Source organism: Pseudophryne corroboree, chromosome 3, assembly GCF_028390025.1.
Source record: "Pseudophryne corroboree isolate aPseCor3 chromosome 3, aPseCor3.hap2, whole genome shotgun sequence".
Classification (NCBI taxonomy): domain Eukaryota; kingdom Metazoa; phylum Chordata; class Amphibia; order Anura; family Myobatrachidae; genus Pseudophryne; species Pseudophryne corroboree.
Window position 1 is genome coordinate 491300237 of NC_086446.1, and position 13718 is coordinate 491313954.

A 13718-nucleotide genomic window follows, 5' to 3' on the forward strand; every position below is an offset into this window, starting at 1 on the left:
CTAGGTTAGTAAACATAGAGATATTTTCCCATCCCAGCAAGTGGGGTGTCCTGGGCTGCATACGGCACTTACCTTGTGTGGCAGCAACTTATCCAGCGCCTCTCCACTCAGACCAGAGGCCTGCAGTTCTGCCTTGGCTTCTTCTGTGAATATGCCCTTCATGAGAGCCTCCGTCTGTGCCAGGAAGTTGGCCAAGAGGATCTGACACAAAAGGAACAACGGTCAGGACATTCTCCTGCCGGTATAGAATGAGGGGGGCAGACTGCAGAGGCGAATTTGCCGCTAGGAAACCTAAGCGGTTGCCTAGGGCCCCACGGGTGCCAAGAGGCCCGAAGCGGGCCCCCCGCTTGTGTCACTGAGACACGCTGCCGCTCAGTCCGGCGGCAGCGTGTCTCAGCTGTTAGGAGACAGAGGAGAGCGTGCCAGCCGCAGCGCGGCTATGTCTGGACTCTGGCGGCGTGTAGCGGACATCAAACCAGGCCAGCCGCCGGTTCGTGAGCCAATCAGAGCTCGCGGACCGGCAGCCTATCAGGAGCCGCCGCTGCCGGTCCGCGAGCTCTGATTGGCTCACGAACCGGCGGCTGGTTTGAAGTCCGCTACACGCCGACAGAGTCCAGACATAGCCGCGCTATGGCTTGCACGCTCTCCTCTCCTGACACCGTCACCTCACCCATCCCTCACAGCCGGAGCCCGGAGGAGCAGCAGCGGTAAGCAGCTGCAGCACTGGCTGCTGTGGGGGCAATTGTATACCTGGCACTGTGGAGGCAATTGGCTGGCACTGTAGGGCATTTATATACCAGGCACTGTGGGGGCAATTGTTTACCTGGCACTGTGGGGGCATTTGCATACCTGTCAGGTATACAATTGCCCCCACAGTGTCAAATCCACAATTGTCCCCACAGTGTCAGGTATTACCTGACACTGAGGGGGCAATTGTGGATCTGACACTGTGGGGGCAATTGTGGATCTGGCACTGTGGGGGCATTTGTATACCTGGCACTGTGGGGGCATTTGTGGATTTGGCACTGTGGGGGCATTTGTATACCTGTCACTGTGGGGGCATTTGTATACCTGGCACTGTGGGGGCATTTGTGGATCTGGCACTGTGGGGGCCTTTGTATACCTGGCACTGTGGGGGCATTTGTGGATCTGGCACTGTGGGGGCATTTGTATACCTGGCACTGTGGGGGCATTTGTGGATCTGGCACTGTGGGGGCATTTGTATACCTGGCACTGTGGGGGCATTTGTGGATCTGGCACTGTAGGGCATTTATATACCAGGCACTGTGGGGGCATTTGTGGATCTGGCACTGTGGGGGCATTTGTATACCTGGCACTGTGGGTTAAGTTGTGGATCTGGCACTGTGGGGGCAATTGTGGATCTTGCACTGCACTATTGGGGGCATATGTCTGTGTATCATGTCCCATTTTAATTGGCCACACCCATTTTTTGGTGCGTGCCTCTATGTGGCAGTCTCTGTCTGATTGGTCGCCGCTTAGCCCCGCCGGGAGTGCACACAGACAGACACTCTCATTCTAGTGAATGGGGCGCGTGTGTGTCATGGACACGTGCGCGCCCCAGACGCGGTGCTAGGCCCAGGCACAGATGGAAATCCATCTGTAATGTAAGGGGGCATAAGTCAGAACAAAAATATAGTGCTATGGATTGTTTGAGGTAGGGGGGCCCCAAATCGGTATTTCGCTTAGGGCCCCATGAGGTCTAAATCCGCCTCTGGGGCAGAGTATCTCCTTCACTGCTGGGAGGGTCTGTCTCAGACGGCACCAAGGGGTCTATGTACTAAGCCTTGCAGAGAGATAGAGTACCAGCCAATCAGCTCCTTGCTGCCATGTTACAGGTTGTGTTTGAAAAAGAACAGGAGCTGATTGGTTGGTTCTTTATCTCTCCAAGGCTTAGTACATAGATCCCAAAGTTTGTATAATAGAACGGATGACAAAATAGGTGGCGCTGGATGAAGTGTTTCACATTCAGCTATATAGCAGCCACATTGTCAGATACATAAACCACCGAGTCCATGTTCTCCTGCCGCACCCAATTATGTTATTGTGAGGAGCTGAACCAAGCACGGCTGCTTCTGTGATGTGGGAGGAACAGACATGATCAGAGGGTGCGGAATACATCGCTGGTTTACAAAAGGCCGTTTCCAGCCACAAATATAAAGTGGACCAGTCCCCTGCAACGAGTCCTCACTGACGCCCAATCCATCCCGAGAAACACCTCAAATATCAGACCACTGAGGTCTATGCGATGTGACTGGCTCCTAGTGACTAGGCGGCATGCACCCGGATAGTCGCTCAGCCCGCAGCACATTGTGCTCCTGCTCTGTGTAAGCAACGTTTACTTGCAGACCATTGCGTCTCACCTTGTGATGCAGCTCGTTCCGGATGAGATTCTGAGTCTGTATTGGGATGAGGAAGTCACAAGGGATTATTCGGGTCCCTATAGTGGAGATAATGTGTCAGATTACCAGTATCCTCACCCGTCTTCCTACAAGTCACACCATATCATAGCGGGCAAGGCATTCTGAGAGATGTAGTTCAACAGCAGGAAAGCCACAGGCTACCTACCTTTGAATAAAGTGTGGTCAAGGGGTAGGTAAACAGAAGTGAAGCTTCTGCTGACAGAGGACCGTACGCACTGTGGCCCTAATTCAGATCTGATCGCAAGTATCAAATTTGTTAGCTAATGGGCAAAACCATGTGCACTGCAGGTGGAGCAGATGTAACATGTGCAGAGAGAGTTAGATTTGGGTGGGGTAACTCCAAATAGTGCACCGTGTCTGCTAGCCATGCTTCGGGCAAGGTGCCTCGCTCCACTGCCGCTGCACTCGGCACAGGCTACCGTTCCAATCGTAGTTCACGTGGATCGTAAAGTATGAAAAAGTTTAAAAAAATGGAAAACTAAACTGTGAGAAACTCACGTCGACCTTTTTTCCATGTCGACCTAGTTCATGTCGACATTTTGTCTGTGTCGACCTATTTTTGGTGTTGACCTAAGTGGTGTTGACCTGGAGTCCGGATACCCTTCCCCCAGCCCCCCTATAATTAAGGCGGTCAGGAACCTTCTAGATACAGCATAGCTATACCTATAGCCCCAAGTGAGTGCAGTCATTACCAAACCCATAATACACCCAGGGCCGGTTCTAGCCCTTCTTGCGCACCGGGCGGGAAATAGGGGTGTGGCTTCATACAGTGGGTGTGGTCAGTCACGCCCCCTGTACAGTAGAGTAGCGCCGCTGAAATGCTGAGCGGTGCGCGATGACGTCATCGCGCACCGCACAGCAAAGGTCCTCTCCACGAAGGGAAACTAGGCGCGTAGCGTCTAGTTCCCTTCACAGGAGGACACAGCCGGGGGACACAGCGGGCAGCAGGGGGCACAGCAGTAGCGGATCTTGCCATGGTGTGGCGCCCTCCGGAAGGCGGCGCCCCGGGCAAAAGTCCTGCTTGCCCATGGCAAGATCCGCTACTGACTACACCGAGATAGCCAGACTGATGTCAGGTTAATTGAAAACGCTACAGGAATGTGTAATCCTTCAGAAGAGTAAACGCAGCGATGCTAAAGAAACCACTTACCTACTGTGCTGGTGGGTAGTATACCTCCTAATTATAAAGTGTAGCATTTACATTTAGTGCAATATTGCGCTCTGACACTAGGCGACACTGTTGCTTTCCTAGTTCTAGCTAGAGATGAGCGGGTTCGGTTTCTTTGAATCCGAACCCGCACGAACTTCACTTTTTTTTTCACGGGTCCGAGCGACTCGGATCTTCCCGCCTTGCTCGGTTAACCCGAGCGCGCCCGAACGTCATCATGACGCTGTCGGATTCTCGCGAGACTCGGATTCTATATAAGGAGCCGCGCGTCGCCGCCATTTTCACACGTGCATTGAGATTGATAGGGAGAGGACGTGGCTGGCGTCCTCTCCATTAGAATAGATTAGAAGAGAGAGAGAGAGAGAGAGATTGTGCAGACAGAGTTTACCACAGTGACCAGTGCAGTTGTTGTTAAGTTAACTTTTATTTAATATATCCGTTCTCTGCTATATCCGTTCTCTGCCTGAAAAAAACGATACACAGCAGTCACACAGTGTGACTCAGTCTGTGTGCACTCAGCTCAGCCCAGTGTGCTGCACATCAATGTATAAAAGCTTATAATAATTGTGGGGGAGACTGGGGAGCACTGCAGGTTGTTATAGCAGGAGCCAGGAGTACATAATATTATATTAATTTAAAATTAAACAGTGCACACTTTTGCTGCAGGAGTGCCACTGCCAGTGTGACTAGTGGTGACCAGTGCCTGACCACCAGTATAGTAGTATATTGTTGTATACTATCTCTTTATCAACCAGTCTATATTAGCAGCAGACACAGTACAGTGCGGTAGTTCACGGCTGTGGCTACCTCTGTGTCGGCAGTCGGCAGGCAGTCCGTCCATCCATAATTGTATTATAATATATACCACCTAACCGTGGTTTTTTTTTCATTCTTTATACCGTCATAGTGTCATACTAGTTGTTACGAGTATACTACTATCTCTTTATCAACCAGTGTACAGTGCGGTAGTTCACGGCTGTGGCTACCTCTGTGTCGGCAGTCGGCAGGCAGTCCGTCCATCCATAATTGTATTATAATATATACCACCTAACCGTGGTTTTTTTTTCATTCTTTATACCGTCATAGTGTCATACTAGTTGTTACGAGTATACTACTATCTCTTTATCAACCAGTGTACAGTGCGGTAGTTCACGGCTGTGGCTACCTCTGTGTCGGCAGTCGGCAGGCAGTCCGTCCATCCATAATTGTATTATAATATATACCACCTAACCGTGGTTTTTTTTTCATTCTTTATACCGTCATAGTCAGTCATACTAGTTGTTACGAGTATACTACTATCTCTTTATCAACCAGTGTACAGTGCGGTAGTTCACGGCTGTGGCTACCTCTGTGTCGGCACTCGGCAGGCAGTCCGTCCATCCATAATTGTATTATAATATATACCACCTAACCGTGGTTTTTTTTTCATTCTTTATACCGTCATAGTGTCATACTAGTTGTTACGAGTATACTACTATCTCTTTATCAACCAGTGTACAGTGCGGTAGTTCACGGCTGTGGCTACCTCTGTGTCGGCAGTCGGCAGGCAGTCCGTCCATCCATAATTGTATTATAATATATACCACCTAACCGTGGTTTTTTTTTCATTCTTTATACCGTCATAGTGTCATACTAGTTGTTACGAGTATACTACTATCTCTTTATCAACCAGTGTACAGTGCGGTAGTTCACGGCTGTGGCTACCTCTGTGTCGGAACTCGGCAGGCAGTCCGTCCATCCATAATTGTATTACAATATATACCACCTAACCGTGGTTTTTTTTTCATTCTTTATACCGTCATAGTCAGTCATACTAGTTGTTACGAGTATACTACTATCTCTTTATCAACCAGTGTACAGTGCGGTAGTTCACGGCTGTGGCTACCTCTGTGTCGGAACTCGGCAGGCAGTCCGTCCATCCATAATTGTATTATTATAATATATACCACCTAACCGTGGTTTTTTTTTCATTCTTTATACCGTCATAGTGTCATACTAGTTGTTACGAGTATACTACTATCTCTTTATCAACCAGTGTACAGTGCGGTAGTTCACGGCTGTGGCTACCTCTGTGTCGGCAGTTGGCAGGCAGTCCGTCCATCCATAATTGTATTATAATATATACCACCTAACCGTGGTTTTTTTTCCATTCTTTATACCGTCATAGTCAGTCATACTAGTTGTTACGAGTATACTACTATCTCTTTATCAACCAGTGTACAGTGCGGTAGTTCACGGCTGTGGCTACCTCTGTGTCGGAACTCGGCAGGCAGTCCGTCCATCCATAATTGTATTACAATATATACCACCTAACCGTGGTTTTTTTTTCATTCTTTATACCGTCATAGTCAGTCATACTAGTTGTTACGAGTATACTACTATCTCTTTATCAACCAGTGTACAGTGCGGTAGTTCACGGCTGTGGCTACCTCTGTGTCGGCACTCGGCAGGCAGTCCGTCCATCCATTATTGTATTACAATATATACCACCTAACCGTGGTTTTTTTATACCACCTAACCGTGGCAGTCCGTCCATAATTGTATACTAGTATCCAATCCATCCATCTCCATTGTTTACCTGAGGTGCCTTTTAGTTCTGCCTATAAAATATGGAGAACAAAAAAGTTGAGGTTCCAAAATTAGGGAAAGATCAAGATCCACTTCCACCTCGTGCTGAAGCTGCTGCCACTAGTCATGGCCGAGACGATGAAATGCCAGCAACGTCGTCTGCCAAGGCCGATGCCCAATGTCATAGTACAGAGCATGTCAAATCCAAAACACCAAATATCAGAAAAAAAAGGACTCCAAAACCTAAAATAAAATTGTCGGAGGAGAAGCGTAAACTTGCCAATATGCCATTTACCACACGGAGTGGCAAGGAACGGCTGAGGCCCTGGCCTATGTTCATGGCTAGTGGTTCAGCTTCACATGAGGATGGAAGCACTCAGCCTCTCGCTAGAAAACTGAAAAGACTCAAGCTGGCAAAAGCACCGCAAAGAACTGTGCGTTCTTTGAAATCCCAAATCCACAAGGAGAGTCCAATTGTGTCGGTTGCGATGCCTGACCTTCCCAACACTGGACGTGAAGAGCATGCGCCTTCCACTATTTGCATGCCCCCTGCAAGTGCTGGAAGGAGCACCCGCAGTCCAGTTCCTGATAGTCAGATTGAAGATGTCAGTGTTGAAGTACACCAGGATGAGGAGGATATGGGTGTTGCTGGCGCTGGGGAGGAAATTGACCAGAAGGATTCTGATGGTGAGGTGGTTTGTTTAAGTCAGGCACCCGGGGAGACACCTGTTGTCCGTGGGAGGAATATGGCCGTTGACATGCCAGGTGAAAATACCAAAAAAATCAGCTCTTCGGTGTGGAGGTATTTCACCAGAAATGCGGACAACAGGTGTCAAGCCGTGTGTTCCCTTTGTCAAGCTGTAATAAGTAGGGGTAAGGACGTTAACCACCTCGGAACATCCTCCCTTATACGTCACCTGCAGCGCATTCATAATAAGTCAGTGACAAGTTCAAAAACTTTGGGTGACAGCGGAAGCAGTCCACTGACCAGTAAATCCCTTCCTCTTGTAACCAAGCTCACGCAAACCACCCCACCAACTCCCTCAGTGTCAATTTCCTCCTTCCCCAGGAATGCCAATAGTCCTGCAGGCCATGTCACTGGCAAGTCTGACGAGTCCTCTCCTGCCTGGGATTCCTCCGATGCATCCTTGCGTGTAACGCCTACTGCTGCTGGCGCTGCTGTTGTTGCCGCTGGGAGTCGATGGTCATCCCAGAGGGGAAGTCGTAAGCCCACTTGTACTACTTCCAGTAAGCAATTGACTGTTCAACAGTCCTTTGCGAGGAAGATGAAATATCACAGCAGTCATCCTACTGCAAAGCGGATAACTGAGTCCTTGACAACTATGTTGGTGTTAGACGTGCGTCCGGTATCCGCCGTTAGTTCACAGGGAACTAGACAATTTATTGAGGCAGTGTGCCCCCGTTACCAAATACCATCTAGGTTCCACTTCTCTAGGCAGGCGATACCGAGAATGTACACGGACGTCAGAAAAAGACTCACCAGTGTCCTAAAAAATGCAGTTGTACCCAATGTCCACTTAACCACGGACATGTGGACAAGTGGAGCAGGGCAGGGTCAGGACTATATGACTGTGACAGCCCACTGGGTAGATGTATGGACTCCCGCCGCAAGAACAGCAGCGGCGGCACCAGTAGCAGCATCTCGCAAACGCCAACTCTTTCCTAGGCAGGCTACGCTTTGTATCACCGCTTTCCAGAATACGCACACAGCTGAAAACCTCTTACGGCAACTGAGGAAGATCATCGCGGAATGGCTTACCCCAATTGGACTCTCCTGTGGATTTGTGGCATCGGACAACGCCAGCAATATTGTGTGTGCATTAAATATGGGCAAATTCCAGCACGTCCCATGTTTTGCACATACCTTGAATTTGGTGGTGCAGAATTTTTTAAAAAACGACAGGGGCGTGCAAGAGATGCTGTCGGTGGCCAGAAAAATTGCGGGACACTTTCGGCGTACAGGCACCACGTACAGAAGACTGGAGCACCACCAAAAACTACTGAACCTGCCCTGCCATCATCTGAAGCAAGAAGTGGTAACGAGGTGGAATTCAACCCTCTATATGCTTCAGAGGTTGGAGGAGCAGCAAAAGGCCATTCAAGCCTATACAATTGAGCACGATATAGGAGATGGAATGCACCTGTCTCAAGTGCAGTGGAGAATGATTTCAACGTTGTGCAAGGTTCTGATGCCCTTTGAACTTGCCACACGTGAAGTCAGTTCAGACACTGCCAGCCTGAGTCAGGTCATTCCCCTCATCAGGCTTTTGCAGAAGAAGCTGGAGGCATTGAAGAAGGAGCTAACACGGAGCGATTCCGCTAGGCATGTGGGACTTGTGGATGCAGCCCTTAATTCGCTTAACAAGGATTCACGGGTGGTCAATCTGTTGAAATCAGAGCACTACATTTTGGCCACCGTGCTCGATCCTAGATTTAAAGCCTACCTTGGATCTCTCTTTCCGGCAGACACAGGTCTGCTGGGGTTGAAAGACCTGCTGGTGACAAAATTGTCAAGTCAAGCGGAACGCGACCTGTCAACATCTCCTCCTTCACATTCTCCCGCAACTGGGGGTGCGAGGAAAAGGCTCAGAATTCCGAGCCCACCCGCTGGCGGTGATGCAGGGCAGTCTGGAGCGACTGCTGATGCTGACATCTGGTCCGGACTGAAGGACCTGACAACGATTACGGACATGTCGTCTACTGTCACTGCATATGATTCTCTCAACATTGATAGAATGGTGGAGGATTATATGAGTGACCGCATCCAAGTAGGCACGTCACACAGTCCGTACTTATACTGGCAGGAAAAAGAGGCAATTTGGAGGCCCTTGCACAAACTGGCTTTATTCTACCTAAGTTGCCCTCCCACAAGTGTGTACTCCGAAAGAGTGTTTAGTGCCGCCGCTCACCTTGTCAGCAATCGGCGTACGAGGTTACATCCAGAAAATGTGGAGAAGATGATGTTCATTAAAATGAATTATAATCAATTCCTCCGCGGAGACATTGACCAGCAGCAATTGCCTCCACAAAGTACACAGGGAGCTGAGATGGTGGATTCCAGTGGGGACGAATTGATAATCTGTGAGGAGGGGGATGTACACGGTGATATATCGGAGGGTGAAGATGAGGTGGACATCTTGCCTCTGTAGAGCCAGTTTGTGCAAGGAGAGATTAATTGCTTCTTTTTTGGGGGGGGTCCAAACCAACCCGTCATATCAGTCACAGTCGTGTGGCAGACCCTGTCACTGAAATGATGGGTTGGTTAAAGTGTGCATGTCCTGTTTTGTTTATACAACATAAGGGTGGGTGGGAGGGCCCAAGGATAATTCCATCTTGCACCTCTTTTTTCTTTTCTTTTTCTTTGCATCATGTGCTGATTGGGGAGGGTTTTTTGGAAGGGACATCCTGCGTGACACTGCAGTGCCACTCCTAGATGGGCCCGGTGTTTGTGTCGGCCACTAGGGTCGCTAATCTTACTCACACAGCTACCTCATTGCGCCTCTTTTTTTCTTTGCGTCATGTGCTGTTTGGGGAGGGTTTTTTGGAAGGGACATCCTGCGTGACACTGCAGTGCCACTCCTAGATGGGCCCGGTGTTTGTGTCGGCCACTAGGGTCGCTAATCTTACTCACACAGTCAGCTACCTCATTGCGCCTCTTTTTTTCTTTGCGTCATGTGCTGTTTGGGGAGGGTTTTTTGGAAGGGCCATCCTGCGTGACACTGCAGTGCCACTCCTAGATGGGCCCGGTGTTTGTGTCGGCCACTAGGGTCGCTAATCTTACTCACACAGCTACCTCATTGCGCCTCTTTTTTTCTTTGCGTCATGTGCTGTTTGGGGAGGGTTTTTTGGAAGGGCCATCCTGCGTGACACTGCAGTGCCACTCCTAGATGGGCCCGGTGTTTGTGTCGGCCACTAGGGTCGCTAATCTTACTCACACAGCTACCTCATTGCGCCTCTTTTTTTCTTTGCGTCATGTGCTGTTTGGGGAGGGTTTTTTGGAAGGGACATCCTGCGTGACACTGCAGTGCCACTCCTAGATGGGCCCGGTGTTTGTGTCGGCCACTAGGGTCGCTTATCTTACTCACACAGCGACCTCGGTGCAAATTTTAGGACTAAAAATAATATTGTGAGGTGTGAGGTATTCAGAATAGACTGAAAATGAGTGTAAATTATGGTTTTTGAGGTTAATAATACTTTGGGATCAAAATGACCCCCAAATTCTATGATTTAAGCTGTTTTTTAGTGTTTTTGGAAAAAAACACCCGAATCCAAAACACACCCGAATCCGACAAAAATAATTCGGTGAGGTTTTGCCAAAACGCGTTCGAACCCAAAACACGGCCGCGGAACCGAACCCAAAACCAAAACACAAAACCCGAAAAATTTCAGGCGCTCATCTCTAGTTCTAGCACATTGGTCTGCACAGGCCCAGCAGGAACAGGCACAAGCTGCACAATTGTGTGATAGGCGTATTGAGGTCTTGCCCCAATAAGTAAAGCATTAGGGGGAGAGGGATTTACCTTGGTGTATGAGCTGATAGAACGTGTGCTGGCCATTAGTTCCAGGCTCTTCCCACACAACAGGCCCAGTGCTGTAATTCACACGCGCACCAGTCTTTGTGATGTATTTCCCTTTAGACTCCATGTCTCCCTGCAAAGGGAGAGAAGTATTGTTACTGTATGATGTACCACGGATGGAGATTGGGCTCAGCAGGTGATTGGTCAGCTGTGCTACCGACCTGCTGGAAGTAAGCGGCAAATCGGTGCATGTACTGGTCATACGGCAGCAGGGCGTGAGTCTCGCACCCATAGAAGTTGATGTACCAGACTCCCAGCATGGCCAGAATGACCGGGATGTTGTTCTCCGGAGGAGCGGTACAGAAGTGATTGTCCTAGAAGACGACACATTCACTGTCATTCAACCACACTTATAAGAAGCCATAAAAAAGGGGTCTCTATACTATTTCTATTGTTTTCTAGTGGAACTTTGGAAGCACTTGTGAGCTGGTCTGATTGGTTATTGCTAATACATTACTAATCTGCAATACATTGTTACACAGAAATAACTGCCGTGTGTTTGTGCCGCTGCTCTGCTGCTTACTGTAGCCAGCCGGCCTTTGGCCTATGTTGGTGAACAATATTGTGAGCTGTGAGGTGGTCAAAAGTGAGTGGAAATGACTGGAAATAAATGTTATTGGGGTTAATAATGTGATGGAAACAAAAAAAGGCCCAAATTATATGATTATAGCAGTTTTAATAAAATAAAAATACAGATGCAAAACCAAAAACCCACGAGGGCTGTTTTTCGAAAAGAAATGACTGATTGCGCTATATTACCAGGTACGTATATGAATAAAGACACATTTAAAATTACCTCTCTGGTTTTTATTTTAATTCAAAATATCACAAATGTAAATATGGAGAGAGAATTGACTGCATAGGAAAGGAAAGAGTTAAACATCAGGGTAGGGGTGGACCTAGCTGTGAGGAAAGTACAGCCTTCTTGAAGGGGAGGGGTTAATATATATAGGGAAGATCAGGCCATTTTAGTTCTCTCTTGTGGTGATTTGCCTTCCCACCCTCCCGCCCCTTTTTGTCAGAGGTTCTGGCACGTGGTGCCTTGGCGTTAAATTGTTGGCTGGTTTTATCGTTGGCTATTTATTGGCGGAAAAGAACGGCAGTTTGTATTTGTATGGTAAGCTGTAGTGTTATACAGTTTGGTGTGGTTTAGGTGCACTCACCTCCATCGACTTATTGGCCGCTTGACCACCCGTCCGGGAAGGTAGCGGCAGGGCACCCATCAGGGTGGGTAGTCACTGTGGGGGTTGAGTTGTCACCTATTACCGGTTTTTGATAGTTGTAGTAAAATTAGGAGGGTTTCGAATTTTTTGTATTTTACGGTTAGTTTAGGTTAATATAATAGAGCCGTTCTTTTTTCTGCCACCATATGCCGGCTGGATCGACATCTTAATAAAAACTTTCTATTACAGGTTTGCTATTGGTTAGGGTCAAATAAATAGCTAGCAATTTTTCTGCCAAAATGCAAGTCTCCGTGTCTTTATTTCTGGGTTGAAGGTAACGAATGCTTTACTTTGAAGAAAGGGGGTCCACCAGATATCACTAGTATGTTTAATAAAAACTCAATATGCATGCATATTCACTATGAGCTCACTTAAAAACTGTAACACTAATTCTGTGTGTAAGCGTCCAGTTTCTCAGATTTGTTTTTTGGGGGCAGTTTTATTTCTCCCACTGATATATATAAATAGCTTGTATTCCCACAACAATAGGTGATGTTTTTCCCAATATAGTGGGACTCAGTCCTCTAAATAGAAACACAGTTCCTGTTTGTATACTGGCCACAGTCTTTGAACTGTCAATTTTAAGACAGATGAATGCCGCTTACCGCCGCAGCCGTGAGCACGGACATGCTGGGGAGATCCTCGCTGTGCACAGCGGCGTGTCTAGTTCTCCTTTCTCCCGTCTCTCTTTAGCGGTGGTAGCAGTGCTGGATGGTCTCTACCCCTCAACGTGCTGGAGCCGCTTGTATGCGGTCACATGCAGAACAGACTCCTTACCTGGCTGACCGCGTCTCCTCTGATTGCGGCTCAGCTGAAGCGGCAGGTGTGTGGAGTCTCGTTGGTTGTCCTTAGCTCCCAGATCTGCTGTTCACCCTGATAAGTGACACCCCACATTTGGATCTGCCTCGCCGGAATGGGAGCTAAGGACAACCAACGAGACTCCACACACCTGCCGCTCCAGCACGTTGAGGGGTAGAGACCATCCAGCACCGCTACCACCGCTAAAGAGAGACGGGAGAAAGGAGAACTAGACACGCCGCTGTGCACAGCGAGGATCTCCCCAGCACGTCCGTGCTCACGGCTGCGGCGGTAAGCGGCATTCATCTGTCTTAAAATTGACAGTTCACAGACTGTGTTTGTAACCCCAAAGGTGTGGGTATTTATACCCCACCTAATGGGAACATATCTAATCCTAATACCAGACATAGACTTCCTAATCACTACTGGGCCTATTCACAATAACACAAAAGTTCATTCCAGATAGTCCATTCCCTATGTCACCGTGTTCTTTTCATATTGGTCCTTTCCCGCGTAATGTGCGGACCGCATGTTGATGACGCGCCTCGGTCTCACTTCCGGCGGAAGTCCATCATTACGCCGGCTCTCACTTCCGGCCATCCACATGGGTGGAAGTATACTATCCGTCCGTTCCTCCGATATCCATCACATGACCGGAAGTGGAATGTGTTCGTGCCGCTTGTCTCCAGCTGTACTAACATAGTGTGTTGGAGTCTCTATTAGGCGCCACTTTGGAGAAGCCCGTTCATAATCAGTAACATAGTAAAAGAGAATAAAAAATGTATAAAAAAGGTAGAGATGAGCGGGTTCGGTTTCTCTGAAACCGAACCCGCACGAACTTCATGTTTTTTTCACGGGTCCGAGCAGACTCGGATCCTCCCGCCTTGCTCGGTTAACCCGAGCGCGCCCGAACGTCATCATG

General features: G+C 48.5%; 1 protein-coding gene across 1 annotated transcript; it reads right to left on the minus strand.

Moving 5' to 3' along the window:
* Positions 1–13402, minus strand: LOC135057317 (glucose-6-phosphate isomerase-like). The gene is made up of 5 exons (XM_063963208.1): positions 13352–13402; positions 10937–11089; positions 10719–10848; positions 2382–2458; positions 1–201 (listed from the first exon to the last, which is right to left on the minus strand). Exons 1-5 carry the CDS (start codon positions 13400–13402, stop codon positions 1–3), a joined length of 612 nt encoding a protein of 203 aa, XP_063819278.1.
* Between the last annotated feature and the right edge of the window lie 316 nt (positions 13403–13718).